Genomic DNA, 22133 nt, shown 5'->3' with positions numbered 1-22133 from the left:
GGCCCTCGTCGAAAAAAGTTTGGACACCCATGGCCTATTGGAAATATCGTCTGAGATTGAATGCACCCCCTCCCAGCTGCTTTTGTTACATGATTGACACCAAGTTCAATAAAAAAAACACCAAATCAGCAAACTTGTGAGAATGGTCATCTAACCTGTTATGCAGCCTTTTATTTTTTTATTGCAGTCCTATCACTGTTTCATTCCCAATTGTAAAGTACAATAGCATATGCTGGTGCTATATTCGTAAATAATAATTTTATGGTCATTTGTAATAGTGCAAGAAGAGACAAGGGAAGTAAAAGTTCTGCCTGATGCATTTGTATCCTGGACAAGCATGTAGTAAAGGGGCCCATACACTAGTAAGATTTATCTTCAGATCTGGCTGGTTGGAACAAAAACATGGTTATGAATGAGTGACAGTTTGTCAGTATTCCAGCATTTCCAAGCAAATGGTCAATTGTCATTTGTGCTCATCCATAACCATGTGTTTGTTCCAACCAGACAGATCTGCAGATAAATCTGCGTGTGTATGGCCACCTTAAGACTTTGATTTATTGCTCTCCAGTCTGTTAAATACTTATTGAGTATCTGGTGTCCTTCAGAGTATTACATTGATCTTTCTTTGGTGCTGGCTGTTCCAGGCCCGATGGGGGTGATTTTGCTGGACAGGCATGGTGGGATATGTAGCTTGACAACTCTAGATTTCCAGTTTATCCCCTTATAGAAGACGACATATGATATCTTCTGAAACAGGGGTATGTCCTAAATGCTCAATGACAAAAGCAGACTTTCAACACTGTATGTGGGGATGTTACAAAGTAAAGAAATTTTGGTATAAAGTATTAGCCTATTTGACAGGTATGTTTCATGTAGTCTTTGGGTTCGAGCCGGCAGCCATGATGGGCCTAACTTTTTCGAAGTGGCCAATTGATAGAATAGACACCAATTCCCTCCCGCTTATTGTGATTATTGTTACAATAGCTAAGAAAGCTATTTTAAAATACTGGACCGTCTCTGGGGCCCCACGCCTTGAATTGGTTAAAAATATGTTGCTACAAGCAGCTCTTTTTGAACAGAAACTTTCTTGTGTAGACCCATTACATGGCCCTCAAAAATTTTCCCGACGTTGGCATCCTTTTATTGAAACCTTGGATGATATCCAAAAACTTTTTTTCAAATAAGATAAACCTTCCTTGGGCGGACGTCTGGTTCCCGGCTCGAATGATATTGGTCCTAGATGGGATAAGTACTGTTGTCTTCGATATATGGTATGCATGATCTCTGATAGATGGTATTACCGTTATTGTCATTTTGGTATACATACTGTTTGAAAATGCTTACACGACTTCGCACCTTTCTTTGCTCCTTCCCTATACCCCCTTCCCCTACCCAATCTGTCTTTTGTCTTGTCTTACCCAGTTTGTCCTTATGTGTTGGTTCATTTGTTAGTGTCCTAGAAAATTTTCCAGGTTTACAAGAGTACTATGGATATTTTATACATTAAGGAGAAGTATACATATGCCGAACAATCCTTCTTGTAATAGAGTCCTTGATATCTGTGTTATCTTCTTTGCTATTCTACGGTGATGTGTACCATTGATTTATATTCAATTTTTCTCCTTGTATTCTTTTGTAATGTCTTTATTGTATGGATTACTTACCTGGTAATAAAAATTATTTAAAAAAAAAAAAAAAAACTCTAGATTTCCAGTTGACTACAGCAATCTCTCTCTCAAAAGTTTGGCCTCCCTTGAATAGTGGACAGTCCCGTGAGTCTTGGCTCTGCTCCCATAGCGGTCCCTTGCAGTGGTGCCGATGCAGAAATTACCTGCAGGCCATAGTAATCTTTGAGTTAAGCCTCAGTGTGCACTTGGGGCTGGGGTATAGGACCTTTGTCGCTAGGTGGCTCCTGATGAGGATTTTCTACCTAGTCACTACTGCTCTCCAATGCACCAGGGGCCACAGCGCTTGCTACCCACTGGGAACTCTGCTGTTAATCCCCAAGAATCCTGCCATCGCAACTATTTTGAATAGTTTGTAAAACATTGCCTCAATTATGGACTAGGATTTCTGAGCCCAACCACTCATCAAGACTAATGCTGTTATTGGACAGATGACCTCCAACCCCTTGAAACCTCAAAGGGGGGCATGCCCACTTTAACTTGCTGCTACTGGAAGATTTGATATTAAAACCATGTTTTCTAGGCACCCAAGCTGACTGTCTATCTATACAGCCTCTTCAGTTGCGAGATCTTTCCAGGGAGTAGCAATCTTCCAAGATTCTTCTGTGGATGATCAAAACCCTGGTTGACAATTCACCCAAGCATAGAGCAATCTATGTACTCTCAGATTCCTAGGAGTTCCAGTTCTCTCTGGGTGGCCACACTTTTGCAACGTGGCTTTATTTACAGACCCAAAGCCTGAGACAGGATGGTGCTACTCTCTGGCCTGTTTCATACTGTGGATTCTGGGACATGATGGCAATCCTTGATTGCCCTAACCCTATTTAAGTTATTATACTTATTTGATTTGGTCACCTACCTTATCAATGTTATATTTACATTTTATATGTCATTCTAATATCACTCAACATAACATGGCATTTTGATCTCCCATCCTAGTCTCCAGTGTTTTTTTATTTATATTAAACCATTACAGGTTTTCACTTGTTACTTTAAAGTGTCTTTCTGTTGGCCCTTTCATACTGGGCTGTATGCACCACGGCCTAACATATGGTAGCTGCCCTTATTGAGTTTGGGCATTACATTGTATAGTTTGGGAGGGGGGGGGGGGGTTGTTCAGGGATTACTGTATGCCAAATTGGGATTATGGTCATACAGGGTGGCAGTTGTGGTGGTGGGGGAAAGAGTTAATTGTTATATTAATTGGTATGTTTTGGAGATGATGGGGAAAGGAGTTTCCCAGTATTTAAGCATATCCATGCTTCATCACAGCTGACTGAGGGCTAGTATCTTATAAAAATAATGTTCCTGGGCAACCCAGTACAACTAATCAGACATATTAAGTGCATAAGCCCATTTGTGACCCCCCACTGGGTCACATTAAATAATCTTCAAGATAGCTGGCCAGAAGATAAAGTGTACAATGCCACGCTGCATAGCATCCTACATCGCACCATCATGTACAGACACGATGCAGGCTCGTTACCCATTGGATCAGACCAGGTACACCTCTTTCTCATGTACACAGCCTGAATTAGCATCTCAGTCAATTTGATTTAACCATCTGGACTAAAGCATAAATATCTTTAAAACCTGGACTTTATGACAGAGTTTAAAGAAACTCTGGGCTAATGTTTATTGTGTTAGTTTACTTATATTGATTTGATATGTGTTTGATACAAACCTGCCTTACATATGTGAGTTAACATCCTAGCAAATCTGTCTTATCAGTTGCCAGGGTATAGATGCATTGCAACAAACTTTTTTTCAAAGCAGAGTTCATACTCCTCACAATGATACCCACTTTTCTCCTGGTTCCATGTTGTGTGAGCTGACGGAATGCCTTTAGGTACCAGCTTCACTACTACAGTATACGAAAAATGTATGTTCTCTTTCTAGTGCGGCATAACAAAATCATTGGAATTTTCTTCATCGTAAAAACTGACTGAGCACGATGAAGCCAACATGAAGCCAGAGTAGCCCCATTAGGTACAGAAAAGTAACAAGAATGGACTAAAAAACATACAATATTAGATTAAACAGATGACAATACATGTGTTTTTTATTATTAAGAAGAAAAAAAAGCATTATTCCTTAATTCCTCGTTCAAGACATACAAAGTGACATAAAAAAAAACATAATTGTATACACTGGAAAAGCATAATATTAAGCCTGATGGTGCCCGTGGCTTATAACACATCACAAGCTGGCACCTTGCCCACCAGTAGTTTATTCCAGTAATGGCATTGCCCATCTCACTGCAGATTGTGTATCATCTCCTCTTTGGCTATAAGGTGTGTTGTTTTATTAACTAATGCCATCAGAGAGTTTAATTTCTGGGACCAGTCATTAAGGAGGTCATTGGGATCTTTCGGCCTCTGGAAGTTGATAATTCCAGCCAGTCTGTCCACCTTTGCGTAAATGGTCTTGTTCACAACTAAATTAGAGAGAAACTCCTCTGATTCCTGTAAATAAGAGCAACATAACAGTTAACAAATTAGAACAGCCAGCTTAGAGAATTGTTTATTCATTTCGGCCTGCCTCAATCAATTAGTTACACAGTACAACTAAGCTACTCAATTAAAAAAAAAATTATATCAAAATTGGCTCAACATAAGCAATAAATTAAAAAAATAAAAATAAAATAAAAAACCACGAACCCCGTACGCCAATTTCAGACATGTGACCCAAGAATTTGGTGAGGTCTGGCAAGCTGCCAAAATCCGATGTCTCAGCTCCATGACCCTGGTCACAAGAAAGGTCATGGACCCAGGACTTTAAACCAGAATTTCTGCATTTGTGAAATAAAATAATCTGGAACTATATACATTTACAGTCAAAAATCCAGGATACAGCTGCATGTGTGAAAGGGGTATAAGACAGATTCAATTACAAAGCTCAGAGTTAAATAGAGAGTTATTAATTTTTCTGCATTGTCAATGCACGGTAACCCAGACTGTGACAGCGCCTGAAGCTTCAAGTTCACCCTCTAGAGTTTAACACGCTAGATTCCACACCCTTTCAATTTGGCCATTGCTATCCATTCGATTTCACACTCGATCTGCACTTTTGAATTCAATTTCGATATCCAAGTGCAGTGTACACATTCGATTTACTGGATTGAAGTTGATATTTCCTTGCCTGCAGTCTATTTTCCTTTACGATATAGAGAAAATTGAAACACGCATAGAATCGAATGCAGATCGAAAGCTTCTTAAAACCCGTTCTATTTCAAATCTATTTTGCTTGCATAAGCAAAATCAATCGAAAACCTGTCAAAATTGAAGCATGTGTACACCCCTTACGAGTTGGAAGATCAGCTTGCCAAAAATAAAAATACACAGATATTGTACATTGTTCTAAATAGAAGCACAACATTCCATGAATCCCACAAGGATATGAAATAGTTAATGCTCAGAGATAAGTGAGTTTTCTACCTCATGCAGAATATGATCCACTTATAGATTATTCATTTACTATGCACATCATTGCAGACACCTTAGTTTCCATACACAATCTCTGCTTACTTACATCAATGGAGAGATCCAGCAACTGGGCCATTCTCTTCATTGTAATCCGTGTGTAATATTTTGCCATAATTCTTATATTCTGTAAAGACATATGCACATTAAGAACCTTTGTTGGATGAAAAAAACCACCTTTGCATCACACCACAATGACTTTCTAATAAAACAATAACTTAACAGGTTAAGCCCTCCCACATAACCTCAACTTCCACAATTTCACCATCTATTGATGGAACAACCTCTAGCCACACGGACTTGGCGTTACTCTTGATTAATCCCTCTCCTTTAAACCACACATTCAGCATCTCACAGTCCTGTCGTTTCCACCTCAAAAATATTTCCAGGATCAGACGCTAGCTCACCCAGGATGCTACAAAGACCCTCATCCACTCTCTAGTTATATCCAGATTGGACTACTGTAATCTACTATCTGGCCTCACTGTGAAACACCTCCTCAATGCTGCTGCCCGGCTCATCTTCCTGTCCCAACATACTACGTCCACCTCCCCTCTGTTACAAACACTGCACTGGCTCCCCTTTAACTTCAGAACACAATTGAAGCTCCTTACACTCACTTACAAAGCCATCACCCATTCCTCCCCCACCTACATATCTGACCTTGTCTCTCGTTACACTCCTAACCGCCCTCTATGCTCCACAAATGCACCCAGCCTCACCTGCCAACTGGTTACTTCCTCCCATTCCTGTCTCCAGGATTTTGGCCATTGTGCTCCGTATCTCTGGAATTTTCTACTCCTGCCTACAAAACTTTAAATGGGCTCTCAAGACCCATCTTTAGAATGTAAGCTCTAACGAGCAGGGGCCTCTCTCATGTGCTTTTCTGAGAGTAGATCTCTGCCACTGTTATAATTGACTAATTGTCCGCTACTGCAACTGTCTTTTATTTACCATTAACTTGTCCTAATTTACATTTGTACTGTAAATCACTATTTTGTGCTTTTGCTCATCTATGTATTCTCAGGCACTGTGGAACCCATTAAGCTGTTGCCGTGGCTTGGGGTGTCAGCAAAAATGAAAACATAAAAGTTAGGTAAGAGATAGGACAAAAATGGCAAAGACCTTCTCATTTCCAAGGTCTGAGCAATTAACAACATCAAACAGGATTTAATGCTGCATGCGCTGTCTGTTCACTGAGAGATTTAAAAAGCTGTAAAAGGCCCCCATACATTAGTCCAACTTATAAGGCAAGTCTGACGTGATTTCCCTTGAACTACCCCGGCAGCTCCCCGGGAGGGCTAACATCCAACTTGGCACTTGATGTGCCATTTTTTACATGCGATAAATCGCATGCTATTTATCACATGTAATGGGACACCCGGGGAAGTTCAAGGGAAGTCTGATTTTATACATCGCAAGTGCTAAAAAGCACCGACAACATGCGGCTGACAGCGGCACATACCATGTGCAGAAGGAGAATGCACAGTGTACAAGACCATTAAACTGGCTAAGTACAAGTCCCCCAACAGCCAATATGCCACAGGTTACTAAAGCCTGATCTAAGGTGGCCGTAGGTTTTTGGAATGCTCATAAAATACTTCAGGTGTGGCAGCTACTGCAGTGCCGGGAGTTGTCTATCTGCATACATACATGCTCCACTACTCTGTTCTTCAAATCTTTCCAGTGTTTCTCTCCCTCCTCATTGTAGCTGAAGACATCTGTAGCCACGCTGTCCAGGGAGCCCTCTCTTAGTTCCTTGCCATACTCGTCCACGATTGTGCTCCACCGCATCAACTCCATTGTGGTAAAAAGTTTCAGCAGATCTCTGGAGAACACACACAAATGTGCAACATTCAACATAATTTTAATTCAAGTATATTTTACAGGTTAAAAAAATAGACAAACAAAAACCAAATACATGTGTTTCCAGTAATTACAGCAAAATATAGCAGTGTCGATTAGAAAACAGATAAGCAGGTATGAATACCTACTTAGGGAGGGAGGTCAGCATCAGCAATAGGCACAGGGTTGGTGAATAGAATATCAAGTATACATCTTGGTTTAGGCAGGTGGATATAGAGAAAAACTGGAGTTCTGCCAGAAGCCCCAAATCTTATCTTATTTCCCAGGACATTTACATTTGGCAAACATAAAACATTCAGGTGATAGTGTGGTATTAAACAGAGCTACCCAAGCCACATCAGAGGGTGGGTCACCACCCAGCCAAGTGCGAGCTATACACGGGCCAAAGTAAGAAGATTATTAACATATACCATAAGATGTGCAATCAAAGAGAACTCTAGTGCCAATCCGATAACACATATACACGGGTTCAGAAGAGGGAGTCGCATTCCTGTACTAAGAATACTATTGACTTCCGCCTTCCAGAATGAAGCTACTCTAGGGCAAAGCCACAGCAGAGGCCAAAAACCAGCAGCAGAACATTTATGACAGACGTCCAATTCTGATCCTCCAATTCTAAAAAGGCCTGTCCGGGGTCCAGTAGACCCTATGCAAGATATACAATTGGATCTGCGGGAATCCGGCATAGAGGACAAGTTGCAAAGCAACAAAAAAACAGGCACTGGCTAGGGGTGTGTTGCGAAGCAGCTGCTTGAGAGGGCTGAATGACCCCTCGGCAGAAAGATAGTAAAAGGGGGGGGGGGGGGGGGGGGGGGAGTAGCGCTTCACCAATGAACATATAAAATATACCATTTAATAACAAATTAAACAATTTAAAACATTTCAATTGGGGTGAGAAGGATCCGTTCCTATGTATACCGCCAATAGTGTCCACATAAGCTCCAATATTCCAAATCAGACTCTGGGTAGATGAAGTAACACAGTCCCCATGTATGGGTGGTGAAATTTTATAGTTACCACAAAGGAAAGGAATGGGTGGCAAGAGAGTCACTGGGGGCGGCTGGTCCGGATCCAAAGGGTGGTATTAAGGTGCTGGGTGAAGTGTCCAGGGTTTGCTCCTGGATTGTGTTACTTCATCTACCCAGATGGAATATTGGAGCTTATGTGGACATTATTGGCGTCCCTGGCAACCCTGGTGGCTGGCATATTTTATATGTTCATTGATGTAGTAGCGCTACTTTTTTCCTCTTTTCGGAATCTGGCATAGGCCTTCTCAGGCCTTGGGGAACCAAAAAAATAGTTCCAACTTCAAACTCACCCAGATCAACCACCCACCTAGTACACAGTGCACCCAAACTATCCAGGCTTGAAAAGGAAAGAAGGGAGGAATACAGCAGTAAAATAATATTATTAGTGGGCATAATCAAAACCAGGGTATGGACCAGGGATTCCGTGAATTACGGCATGACGGAGCTGAAAGTAACCAAATAAATAAATAGGTACTCTTTACCTAGAACGGCGCCCGCGATTGGCATCGCGGGTGTCGGGGGTAAAAAAATCGCGGGTACATAAAAAACGGGTGCGACGCGATGCCCGCGATTTTCCCATAGGGATCAATGTTAAAACTGTGATTGGACGCGATTTTACTGTTAAATGCCTCAATGCCCGCGATTTGGCCATAGGAAACAATGTTAAATGGGCCACAGAGCCCTAATAGTGCCCTTGAACTGTGAAATGGCCCCCACAATTGTTAACGCCACCCCACGATCAACGTCAACCCGAAGCGTGGCGAGCGGTGGCGGTACGCGTCCTCCGACCTTTTCATACCCCCACTATCCACGTCGGCGTGGAGTTGAGAATAGAATAGTGTGGCAAGCGCAGCGAGCCCGAAGCGTGGCGAGCCCCGCGAGGGGACGCGGATACCTTCACAGGTAAACACGTCCCTTCGCGGGCTTCACAGGTGTCCGCGTCGCCATGGACACCTGGGAAGCCCGCGAGGGGACGCGTATAACTGTGAAGGTATCCGCGTCCGCTCGCCACGCTTCGGGCTCGGTGGCTCGCTGCGCTCGCCACACTATTCTATTCTCAACTCCACGCTGACGTGGATAGTGGGGGTATGAAAAGGTCGGAGGACGCGTACCGCCGCCGCTCGCCACGCGTCGGGTTGACGTTGATCGTGGGGTGGCGTTAACAATTGTGGGGGCCATTTCAGACTTCACGGTGACTATTTGGGCTCTGTGGCCCATTTAACATTGTTTCCTATGTAAAAATCGCGGGCATTGAGGCACTGAACACTAAAATCGCGTCCAATCTCACTTTTAACATTGGTCCCTATGGGAAATCGTGGCCATCGCATCGCACCAGTTTTTTAGTGCATTCGATGGTTGCGATGGGCGCCGTTCTAGGTAAAGAGTACCAATAAATAAAATTCCTATGTAGATCATTCGTGGAGGCCAAATAGTCAAAGGAATGGAGAACTCCATCCCGATAGAGATGTATCATCGCAGAGACCCCATAACAAATCCAGCCCAAACTACCATCCAAAATGTATTTTATTTCCAACAGTTTCTTATATAGTGCATACATATTCCACAGCGCTTTACAGAGGATATTTGAACATTCATATCAGTCCCTGCCCCAGAGGAGCTTGCAATCTATATTCCCTACCACATGTACACGCACACAGACAATCTAGGGTTAATTTTGTTGGGAGCCAATTAACCTACCAGTATATTTTTGGATTGTGGAAGGAAACTGGAGTGCCCGGGGAAACCCACGCAAGTACGGGGAGAATATACAAATAGTTAGAGCCATGGTGGGATTTGAACCCATGACCTCAGCGCTGTGAGGCAGTAATGCTAACCATTACACCATCCGTACTGCCCCGGCTGGTGTAATGGACTGAAAGCCTTATGAACGCCATAGCACAGCTCAAGATTGTGTCATCCAAACAGATTTGGTTCTTATTCAGTGACCGTTCTGTGGTAATCAAGCAGCAGGGAAAGGGTTAAGTTATTTACAATTAATCACACTTACTTATATTTGGGAATATCTTCCAGTTTCTTGTCTGTACTTATTCTATGCACCAGGTCAGACTGCTCGTTATCGTATGGGGCCAGTATAACGTATAATACAACACTTTTCAGAGCCTAGTGGAAGGAAACAATTATTATATAACCCATTCTATAAGCAAAATATAGATTAATAATCTAAAACTTTTTTTTAAATTAACGGCAGTATTCTATGTGTCTAGGCCAAAACAACTGACAGCATTAGAAGCTCTGACTTACAGGAAGTACTTGCTGAGAACTGTACCTGTTGCCACTTGTCGCTCTCGGCCTGAATGCAGGGGGTGTCATAGATAGCCCGGTAGTGTTTGCATATGGACAGGTAGGAGCCTTCATGTTGATCCAGCTGAATCATGAGGTTGTAATACTTCAGTTTAAGCTTCTGGAGGGCAATGGAAACATTATTAATTAACAGCATGGCCTGAAATCTCGTCACTCATTGCCAGGCAGATGCAGTATAATATGGAACCTCAGCAGGAGATAGTTTAAATTAAAGCCAAGGTGTCACCATCTCAGCTTAAATCTAATTCTGCACAGAAACACTTTGCACCACCGTCACACTCCACACTTGTAGGAGGATCACACACAGTTCGACCCTGGTGGCTGGCAATACTGATCCGATATAGACAGGCACTGGCATTGGGCAAGAGGGAGGGACGGCGTGTGGGGGAGGGATACTGCTTTCAGCAGCATAGAACGTGCTTCGATCTAGCAGATTAAAGCAAGAATAGGACTAGCCTGACAAGTCTATTTCTACTTTTGATCCCAAAAAGGCCGGGGTCACGCATCGAGATTGAATTTGCATTGAATGCAGCAAACACTGTTCGATTCAGTGTCATTTTCGATTTGATTTGGAGTATATAGTCCAAATTGAATTGAAAATGGCAGGTAATCGAACAGTGTGTACACAGCACAAGCCTTTATTTTTTGACTGTGTACTTCATGATAAGAACAAACTATCTTACATTAAAAATACACAAGTAAGAAATAAAGACACAATCTAAGCAACTAAAACCGGACCTATTGAAGAAAGTGGTTAGTCAGGAAGACCATAGCAGAAGAGAGGTAGATCTTTAGAAGCTGATTATGTACCAAGTTCTTTTCTACAATTAGGAGCAAACAATTAAAGAGTGCAAACCTGTATTTGGACAAACCATGTTGCAATGAAAGGTGAACATTGTCTTTGTAACAAGTAGGGACATTTTATCATTTACAGTTTCGGTACTTATGTATTATCTGGACTCCCATGTTAAATGCACCCCATTTTTTCATACCCCTACTATCCAACTACGCATGGAGTTGATTTAATATAGTGTGGCGAGCGCAGCAAGACACCGTGCCCGAAGCGTGGTGAGCGCAGCGAGCCCCGCGAGGGGACACGGTCTCATAAGAAAAACGGGAGTCCAGATATTATATAAGTACCACAGTTTCTTATATAGCACAGCATATTACGTTGCACTTTACAATTGGAAACAGTGCTAGAACAAACTGGGTAGAAACATTCAGATATGGAGGTAGTAGGGCCGCAAGCTTATAATCTATAGGAAAGTTTTTAGGTTCTTGTTTAGTTTCACGGCGGCAGCATGGCCGCCCGCTACTTCCGGGTTCGGGGCACTTTCTAAAATAAAGTCCATGCCAACGTGAATAGTTCATACCCCCACTATCCACGTTGATTTTAGATAGCGTGGCGAGCCACCGAGCCCATAGCGTGGGAGAGCCCCGCAAGGGGACACAGATGCTTCTGCGACTGAGACGCTGCCGCCGTGAAACTAAACAAGTACCGTATTTTTATTTTAGACTGGAGGTCCCATAACACAGAGTATTAGATCATTTGGCCTGTACAATATAGGTCAGGTGTCATTTTGCAAGCTGGATGTCCTTCCTTGGGATAGATAGAGGTAGAAATATAGATAGAGATAGATAGATAGAGAGAGAAAAATATAGATCGTGAGAGATCTTGAACAATTCTCGCAATCTCCCCACAAACATCACAGTTTTAAAGATCATAATATAACACACCATCCCTTAGATGCCTTATTATGAGCGCCATCAGCATTAACTGTACACACTGTAACTTCAGCTACACAATGTAGTATTTGAATGATTCATGGATTATAAATGCCAGTTGCTTCATCAAAAGAAAAGAATGTATTTACCTCTGAGTTGTCTTCTTGGAAAAACTTAGTGTTAATTTTCTTGCTTATGATTTGGGTGCGAATGTAATCTTTAACAGCCAGGCAAAGACGCATCTGCTCCAAGATAAATTCTACTTTCTCCTTCTTCTCCATTGAGCCATAGGTCTCCACCTGAAATCACACAGCAGGTATTACATGGAATGCTTTGACCTAAAGTCATACAGCAGCCATTACACAGCACATCTCCACCCAAAAATCACACAGAGAGAGATAAACAAACAATAGCCAAACTCACCTGTATAAAAAAAAAAAAAAAAAAACACATGCCTGGTGCATGGTACTCAAGGACTGGAGAAGCCCTGGCTCTACAGATTACACGGTGAGTGCACTGGTTTTAAATTATATCCTGGATTTTAGATTTGTTAATCACACATCTGAATCCACAGATGAACTGACAGAATGACTTCATACTATCGCTGCCCAAGAACCTGCTTTATTTTGTCACCAGCATTCAGACTACAAATACCCTAAAACTATTTTGAACTTATTCTTTACTCACTCAGAGAGTCCTACATGTTATGATGAGATTTACCTGAAGTTCCTGTAATATAGAGGCTGCCTCATTCACATCCCCACTCTGTTCCTTTATACCAGCCAGGGTATTGGTGAGACGAGCACGTTCAATTTCCACATAGATCTGAAAAACAGAATCATGAGAGATCACACAGAATCCAGCCCCAGACCAGACCCGTCGCCAACGAACTGTAGACTATACAAAACAGCCGGCACTACCGGAGACAAAATATAAAAACGAAGTCTACACTGTAATGGAAAATATCAACACAACCAACTACACCTATGCTGGGACACAATGAATAAAAAGGACACCTGCTATTCATCATCTAATTTAGATATACAAATCATAAAAAATAAAGTAACTGCAAGCATAGTACTTCATTGTCTGCTGCTTATTGTTGAAATAAGGCTTTATTGTAACAAAGTAATAGTGGGTTTCTCTAGAGATCTATTGAACGGAATAAATACAAGGCAGCCGAAACCTACAGGTCACAAGTACAAGATAGAAATTACCTTTAAATATATTTTACCAACAAAACAGTGATATCCTATTTAATTTATATAATGACTTTACAGTCAAATATTTGAGGGTTGAGGAAACTAAAGAGAAACTAAACAATAGGGAGGAGAAAAAAAAAAAAAAAAGGAACTACATTTGTGTTGTATCCTCCTACTTTTTTAGGATTATGGGGTAAATGTATGAAGCTTGGAGAAGTGGTATTTATCCCTATAAAGAATGTTATGTGCAAGGTGATAATGCTCCAGCCAATCAGCCCCTAACTGTCAATATACATATTGGAGCATTATCACTTTGCACATAGCATTCTTTACGCCAAGCTTCATACATTTGCCCCTCAGTATACTATCTGACAATATTTTAACAAAAGGTGCATAATAAATGAGAGCAATCAAAGATGTGTCAAACACAAAATAAATATTACAAAGTATATACATACCGTAGCTACAGAAGAAGAACATAAAATTAAACATAAGAGGCTACCACTATAAGGTGAAGTACACCTGTCCTAATTCTCACCTTTCCTTCTGTAACCGTTCGCAATGTGTCGATTAATCGCAATTTGATTGGAAGGTCTGTTATCTCCTCAACATATTTACATGTCTGCTGCACCATCTTAGCCACGGCCTGTGCCAAACACAAAGAATGTGTCATACAGTAGATACTGAATAAACAAAATAACAAAAATGGGACTGCAACAAATGTAAGATGAAAACATCCATAATTCAGAATATATCACATCGTCAAAATCAATATATTGCTATGTTGTGCATACAGGTCAGATAAAATGGTAGTCAGAACAGACATTTCTTGCGTGATGTAATGCCGCCAGAAGTTCGGTGGCCATGCGGGATTTCAGGTGGAATGCAAATTATTATTTTTTTCTGAAGAGGCAATCACTTAAAAGGCAAAACAATGCCATTGAACTCTGGTGGCATTACATTCCACCCTTCATCTGACACTGCATATACCTGGGACATACCAGGTGATCTACATTGTGAGATTTCATAGTGTATCGGCACTCAGCCCTCAGGGGGTAGAAACAGGGAAATGTCCATCAATTGGCCGTGGTAGCGCTTACACTACCCAATGTGGCCGAACAGACATTTCAACGATATTAACGGATGATTGGGCATACCAGAGTGATCAATATTTTTTAAGCTGTCAGCCATGTATGTTCTGCAATTATCTTGACACTCAGGCAGATCGTAGCATATATGCCCATAAATAGCATGAAAAATGTACACAACAGAGCTTGTAAATGTGCCAGCTGTGGTGGGGTTCTTTAGCCAGAGTTTACAACATGGTGAAAGAGGTTTAAGCACACAGACTCAGATGGTATATATTGAGGCCCCCATACCCCTGGAATCAGTTTCTGAGATTTAGTTTTATAGTTTTCAATGATTTGCAGTTAATATTCAGTAAATACAGATCTGCCAAATGTGAAAGACTTAGGAGAACCATTTTTCATGAAAGTAGGAGCAACAGACTAAGTGGCCAGAAGTGGGGAAATCCCCGACAACGAGCAGCTACTGTTTGGGGGAGTTATGCCACTGTGCTGATAGTTATCATACACTAGCAATCTAAATACCCAATTGAACTGTGAATGTACAGCACTGTAGAATATGTGTGCACTATATAAACTGGTAATAAATAAATGTATTGGTAATGTATGGGGGCCTGTAAACGATCCTATTATTGCTAGACAGGCATACTGTTGTAAAGCATGTCTAATTTATAGTTCCAGATTAATGTACAGATTATGCAATCTAACGTAGCTAAATGCAGGTTATGAGTCACACAATATTCAGTTTAATGTCACAAATTGATCCATTAAGGTCAGAGGAAATGTGAGCAACACATAAGCAGTACCAATTATGCATAACAGACCATAGCAACATCAAATTATGACATTTAATTGGGAAAAAATGCCTATTTAGTTCAATAATTAAACTGTGCCCTGTGGAAGTGAACAGAGAACATTAAAAAGATGGGGTCAAAATGATATTAAAAAAATTATATAGTATTTGTAAAATAGCAAAAGCCAACAGAATATCACACATGTAAGCTTAAAACATTAAAAGTTCAAGCAAATGACAACAAATAGGGACAGAACATTTTCTAACAAAGAGATTTGAGGGGCATACACATGGGGGTTATTCTGATTCACTGGGTAAGGCACAATCACTCTCTAATGGACAAAACCATGTGCACTGCAGGTGGGGCTGATGTAACATGTGCAGAGAGAGTTAGATTTGGGTGGGGGGTGTACTTCAAACTGATATCTATATTGCAGTGTAAAAATAAAGCAGCCAGTATTTACCCTGCACAGAAACAATAAAACACCCAAATCTAACTCTCTCTGCACATGTTACATCTGCCCCACCTGCAGTGCACATGGTTTTGTCCATTAGAGAGTGATTGTGCCTTTGCGAGTGAATCAGAATAACCCCCATGGTGCGATCGTTGTGTGTGTGTGTGTAGCCCTGGGCGACATGCGCATGGCACAATCAACCACAGGGTAGGACAGTGCTTGCACTGTCTATCCTGCTACATCGCGGGGCTTTGGCTAAACACCAAGCAAAGCCCCGCTCTGCACACATTGCAGGTGCAAAACATAATCTTATGGCATGTATGAGCCAACCGGCAGTATCACCTAGCATAGATAGACTTTGCAGGCAAAGCCATTTTGACTAGAATTTAAGGAGTGTACACGTGGGCTGCAGCTGGGCGAAATTACTAAGACAAAAACCTCCAGTCGCTGCCGGAGAAAAGCCAGCAGCAGTCCACGTGTGCAGCCAAATAGACATTGCGGCATCTAACAAGAATACTCTTGCCTGCAGTGTCTATTCGGCTGGGTGATAGTGATGCTGCGGGGTCACGAATTGCTATCGCCCGCTGTTGTACATATGATTAAGGGAAACATTCTAAGAGATTTTGACAATGTAGTCAAAATCACTTAGATCAATCACCCCGTGTGTACACGGCTATAGACTATCATTAGTTAGACAAAATCGCTTTGTCAAAATCTCCAGTGCATTTAGCCAAAATCTCGTGCATCTTGTCAAAACGGCTTAGTCAAAATTGGCCATTAGCCAATATCTCACCATCTGTACGAGGCTTAAGAGCACTCATTTATTATGTATGTTTCTTAAGGAGAAGAGCAGCAGCCACTGATCTGTTTAGGAGAACCTATTGTTATTAGGAATGTTCCCTAAAGAATGGCAAAGATAACTTACCTGTTTGAGTTGACTTCTCCTCTTGGAAAGCAGCATAACGTTTTCATTCAGCAGGTCCCACTCTTTGGCTTCATAACACATTTTCACAACGGCTACTAAAATACGTGACGTTGACACCATGTCAGAAGCCTGTGGGAGAAAAAAAATCATTTGCATGAGAGGACCATAAATAAGTACTCCTTTAATCATAATAATATGATGGGGGGGGGGGGGGGGGTACACCAGGTGGTCATGTACTATAGCAAGTGTCACGTCTGCAGAGAGACAATTAGCAAAAAAATACAAATACTCTGTTCATGAATGCAACCTAGATGGGGAATTCAATTGCTGAAGGAAAATTCAAAGCAAAATTTCTGCAGTCTGTGATTTCACATAGCTACATTGTTTTGGTGTTCAATTGCAGGACTGATTGAAATCACTGCATCTTTTCTGTCACATCTCCAATTTCATAGAAAACCATTCAGCTCAGGAAAAATCAATGGGACTTGTCCTGGAACCACAGCAGCACCTGCCTTAAGGACTCTGCACATCCTGACGAAGCCCGTACCATGGGTGAAACGCATCGATTGAACAGAGGAGGGACCTCTGGGCACGCCAGGAGTGTGAAACTTTATACCTTGTGCTGCTTCATCCACTTTACGTAATATAGGAAAGTGAACAGCTACAAATCCAAATACCCCATAAAGGGTTTTTATATGTTTTATGTGTGTATGTATATGCAAGTCCATAACTGTACCAATACCGGTATTAGGTCACACCATACTTTACTTTTTATTATATATCATAAATACAAACCAAATGTATTTCTGCTGCTTTTATGACATGCTTTTTATTGAATACATTTACATTTATATACAGAAGCTTATATGGTCATTTGTACTATCCATGGTGCAGGGTTACGCAGGAGTGTTTCTTTTTGTGTACAGGTTGAGGATACCGTATCCGTATATCTATTATCCGAATTATTCCAAAAACCGTGGTTTTTGGAATCATTCGAATTTTTTTTTTTTACACCCTCCCTAACCCTCTTTTTATACTTACCAAGTCCCAGGGCGTCCACAGCAGGCCTCCGGCATCTTCTCCAGGGTCTCCAGCGGTCCCAGGAATGCATTGCGCGAGTGTGCGTGCGCGCCGGTGACGTCACCGGTGCGCGCGCACACTCGCGCAATGCATTCCTGGGACCGCTGGAGACCCGGAGAAGATGCCGGAGGCCTGCTGTGGACGCCCGGGGACTGCGTGGACGCCGAGGGACCACCGGACACCATCAGGGGACAGGTAAGTATGGCTAAAACTATTTATTCTAAAAACCGGAATATTCCCCTATCCGGAATGCTCGTGGTCCCGAGCATTTCGGATAGGGGATACTCAACCTGTATTTCCATTGTATCCTAGGGTAACCTTTGTAGCCTTACCCCAGACACCCAGCGGCACCCTACCAAGCCACCGCTTAAGCACAGTCAGTCATCCCCTATTTCTTAAGGACTATTTGAGCAATCAGCTGTTACTAAAAATGCGTACACAACGACAGATTTATCGATGCACCATCGGCCAGTGTGTACCTTTGATATATCTGAACGGCGTAGCTCACAGATGTATTGCAACACAGCAGATGCCTGATATATCTGGGCATTATTCTGCGTGTACCGTTATGGGCCGGTACACACAGCTTCACTGGTTTCCGCCAGTGATTGACAGCTCAGTGGGTTCGCACATGCAAATTGCCCAGTTAGCGTCATCTGTCGGGTGCAAGTTACACCACAAAACCAAATAACTGATTGGTTGCACTTGTTTAATGCAAATGGTGCACCCAAATTAAACAGGCATATTCATAGAACAATGTGAGAACACAGGATAATACCAAGATTAGTGCCTATTAACATTTAATAAAGATAATGAATTACTGGTGGTTTAAGTCATAATTTATAAATAAACTATAAACTGGTAAAGACACTGGTCGATTCATAAGACCACACACTGTGACACATTAGTTAACCAATACCACAGGAGATCTATCCAGATTAGACAAACACCGCAACATATTTATATTGGCTTTCATGTCAATAACCAAAGAGAAGGTAGTTGTTTTTGTACGTACTGTTCGAGTCTGTTTTTCCAAGGACAGAAGTATTTCAATCACCTCCTGGAGTTTTCCTTCCTAGAAAAAGCATGTAAAATTGAATCAGTTCTCTCTATAAGAGAAAAAGACTATATATAAACAGGTAACACTTTATAGAATGACAGAAAAAACATGACACCAAACACTTCATACGCTACTATAAAAACTTTTTTTTTTTAAATTGAGGACAGACCATTAACTCTAAATTTGAATACAGGTGGCTAAACCCTCTTTTTTTACAGTTTCAGTTTTAAACTATAAACAAAAAATATAACGTAAAAAGCAGGGCTGTGGAGTCGGAGTAAATTTTGAGTGCCTGGAGTCAGAGTCGGCAAATAATGCACCGACTCCGACTTATAATTAATGACTTCTCTACTGTAAGAATAAAGACCAATGCATGCAGTGCCTCACGTAACCGCAAAACAAACAAGTTAAGTGACCGTGAAAAAGCATGCTTTTCATGTGCTTCACTGTATGGCACGCAACGCACAATTCGGAGCACCAATACTTATAAATGTATTCTCCCTTGTAGTTTACAACTTATTTCCAACGTTCAATAAGGTTTTCAATACCTCGTTGGTAGAAATCACCTGGTGTAGACTCGAAAAATTCATTCAACCAAGCTCTCCCACCATACGCACATCATCTTTTTACGTGGATGAAGATCTTGTTTCATGCGCGGGGTCGTTTGTTTACCTTGGCTAAGCCTTTATTTCCTTCAAGGAATGTATCAAATACATTCATATATTAATACAGAGGAGTCGGAGTCGGGGTCAGAAGTACGAGGAGTCGGAGTCGGGACATTTATCTACCGACTCCACAGCCCTGGTAAAAAGTAGTTATGACCACAAGAAAATTGGAATCATTTTGATGTATGTTTGCTGCCATTTTTACAGGCATTACAATGGAATGTAACCATCACCTAAGTAAATTGGCAAATAATGAAACTGATTGCAATTCATTAATGTACAATTATGCCCCTTTCAGACCGCACTTTAAAAACGGTATATTGCCGTTTTTTTACCGTTTTAAAACGGTAATGTGTGCGGTCTGAAAGGTGCAGGACCACTTAACCGGTTAGAAAAAAACGTTTTTTCTAACCGGTTAAAATGCAGGGTCCTACCCGTTTCAGAACCGGTATTTTAGGCTCAAAATCGGTTCTGAAACGGTATTTAGGACCCAGCCAATGAGCTGGGTCCTAAATTCAGCACAGTGAATACTTAATGAACGCTCATTAAGTATTCACAGCACTGGAGCCCCCCCGCGCGCGTGTCGACGCCCCCCGCGCGTGTCGACGCCCCCCCTCCCCCGCGCGTGTCGGCGCCCCTCCCGTGTCGACTTACCCCGTGCCGGTATCTCCGTTGTGGTTCCCGGCACTGCAGCTCAGTATGCTCGGAAAGCACTTATGAAAAAAGTGTCTTTCAGAAAATGGCTGCCCCCATACGAAAGACAGTTTTTTTAAACAGGGTTTCCTATGGGGCAGCCATTTTCTGGAAGACACTTTTTTCATAAGTGCTTTCCGAGCATACTGAGCTGCAGTGCCGGGATCCACAACGGAGGTACCGGCACGGGGTAAGTCGACACGGGGGGGGGGGCGCGCCGACACGCGGGGGTGGGGGGTGGTGGCGTCGACACGCGCGGGGGCGTCGACATGCACGGGGGGCGTCGACATGCTCTCGGTCGACACGCGCGAGGGGGGGGGGGGGGGGGAGAGCTGCATGGAGGGGAGGGCTGAAGGCTGCACTGGCTTTGACCCTGTATTTGGAAAGTTTCCAAAAACGGGTCTGCCAGTGTCAAAAAATCGGCACTTAAACGGTAATATACCGTTTAAGTGCTGCGGTGTGAAAGGGGTTTTATCTGGCAGACCCGTTTTTGGAAACGTTTCCAAATACAGGGTCAAAGCCAGTTATGCGGTCTGAAAGCAGCATTAGTGAGAGCTGATTTCAAAATAAATAAAACTTGAGAGACACCACAATTGGTTACTGCAATTCAAACTAAAGCTGGTCATACAGTGCGTGATAATGGTTTAATCCAACAGACAAAACAAATAAATTTGAACAAGTATTATACCAACATTCACAGCCTAGAAACAAAGTGGATAATTGCCTTGATTTCTGATCCACCTGAACCTAGCGCAGCCAACTTTTGCTGGGAATAGCAATTGCTGCTAATATTGGACCACTGCTTATACTTTTGACTACACTGTTATGTCATTCTTTGGCCAACTTAAGAGTGTCATTACTGCACATTCAAAACTCCAAAAATAGGCCACTGAACAGCATCATTATGGGGAAGTTCATAACAAGATTCTGGTCAAATGAGGAAAATAAAGACCTGTACATTTGTTTAATAGTTCTCAACTTTTTTTTAAACATGCACAGGTGAGTCCTCACCTGCTCACACAGTCATCCTTAAACCCTGACCCATTGGGGGTACTTAAGGGTGCACATGAGAACCACCAAAATTAGTAAAAGCAATCTCTGCAAATATAGAGTAAAAGAAAAGGCTTGCCCGTATGCTCGGCCTTGACAATCGGTTCCTCCACATCTTGTGCAGCTACAGGAACCAGTGTGCACTGCCATCTGATGACTGTCATGCACTGGCTATTAAACTAAGGGAAGCAGCAGATTTCCGAAAGAAATATACTGAGAATGAATAGTGAGAACCACTGACAGCCTGTCTAATGATGCACATTTGCAGAGCTGTTAGCAACCGGTCAAAGCTTCCAGCAACACTACTGGGAAACCATGAGGTGAGGAAGTACAAGGTTCCACTCTGCTAGTTGAAGGGACAGTGCCCGAGTGCGGCACAGGAATGAAGATCCCCGCACACACAGACATAAAAGAGGCTGAACTCCGAGGCTCACTCCAGGCTGAGGCCTACATCCCCAAGGCAGCGTGACTCAGCCCCGGCTCCCTCTCTCACCGCCACTAGCTTCTCGCACTCCGACAGCCGCTGGTCCACCGTGGCGCTGTAGTCCACATCCATCTTGACGATGCGGCCATCGGAACGCTCCGTGTCATCTGCCATGTCGGTAACGGAGCAGGGACCGAGCCGCAAGCTGACAGCACCGGGAAAAGTAGACTAGCAGGCGGGTGCCGAAGACAACTAAATCTGCCAGGACCTCGATGACAATGTAGAAAGACAAAAACAGGCATATGCCGGGACAGCCTTGATGACGTCACGTGTCTTTTTTCCCACGGGGTTCTTTTTTTTTTATATAGTTCTTTTAAACTTTATTGACAGAGACAGACAGATGACACTCACTGTTCGAAGTTGAAACTTTCTGGATGGGGATCATTTGACATTCTTGGATAAGGGCCGAGGATGTTTTGTGTATTGGTAGTTGCTAAATTCTAGTGGACTACCATGGTGTCATAGCGGTTTCTTTAAAGAGTGTCATTATTACAAACCTGGGCATTTATTGTGAGAGGAAACAAAGTATAAAA

The 22133-nt window shown here is 42.3% G+C and overlaps 1 protein-coding gene across 1 annotated transcript; it reads right to left on the bottom strand.

The window, feature by feature from the left end:
• Positions 1-3729: 3729 nt before the first annotated feature.
• Positions 3730-21839, bottom strand: PSMD12 (proteasome 26S subunit, non-ATPase 12). Its single transcript, XM_083148190.1, has 11 exons — positions 21610-21839; positions 18664-18723; positions 16569-16697; positions 13849-13956; positions 12829-12933; positions 12258-12407; positions 10349-10483; positions 10070-10182; positions 6821-6995; positions 5217-5294; positions 3730-4150 (listed from the first exon to the last, which is right to left on the bottom strand). The coding sequence occupies exons 1-11, from the start codon at positions 21712-21714 to the stop codon at positions 3941-3943; spliced, it is 1368 nt and encodes a 455-aa protein (XP_083004316.1). The 5' UTR covers positions 21715-21839; the 3' UTR covers positions 3730-3940.
• Between the last annotated feature and the right edge of the window lie 294 nt (positions 21840-22133).

Source organism: Crinia signifera, chromosome 6, assembly GCF_055691185.1.
Source record: "Crinia signifera chromosome 6, ASM5569118v1, whole genome shotgun sequence".
NCBI classification, from domain to species: Eukaryota; Metazoa; Chordata; class Amphibia; order Anura; family Myobatrachidae; genus Crinia; species Crinia signifera.
Note: the sequence above shows the minus strand (reverse complement) of the source record. Positions and strands in the feature narration are given on the sequence as shown.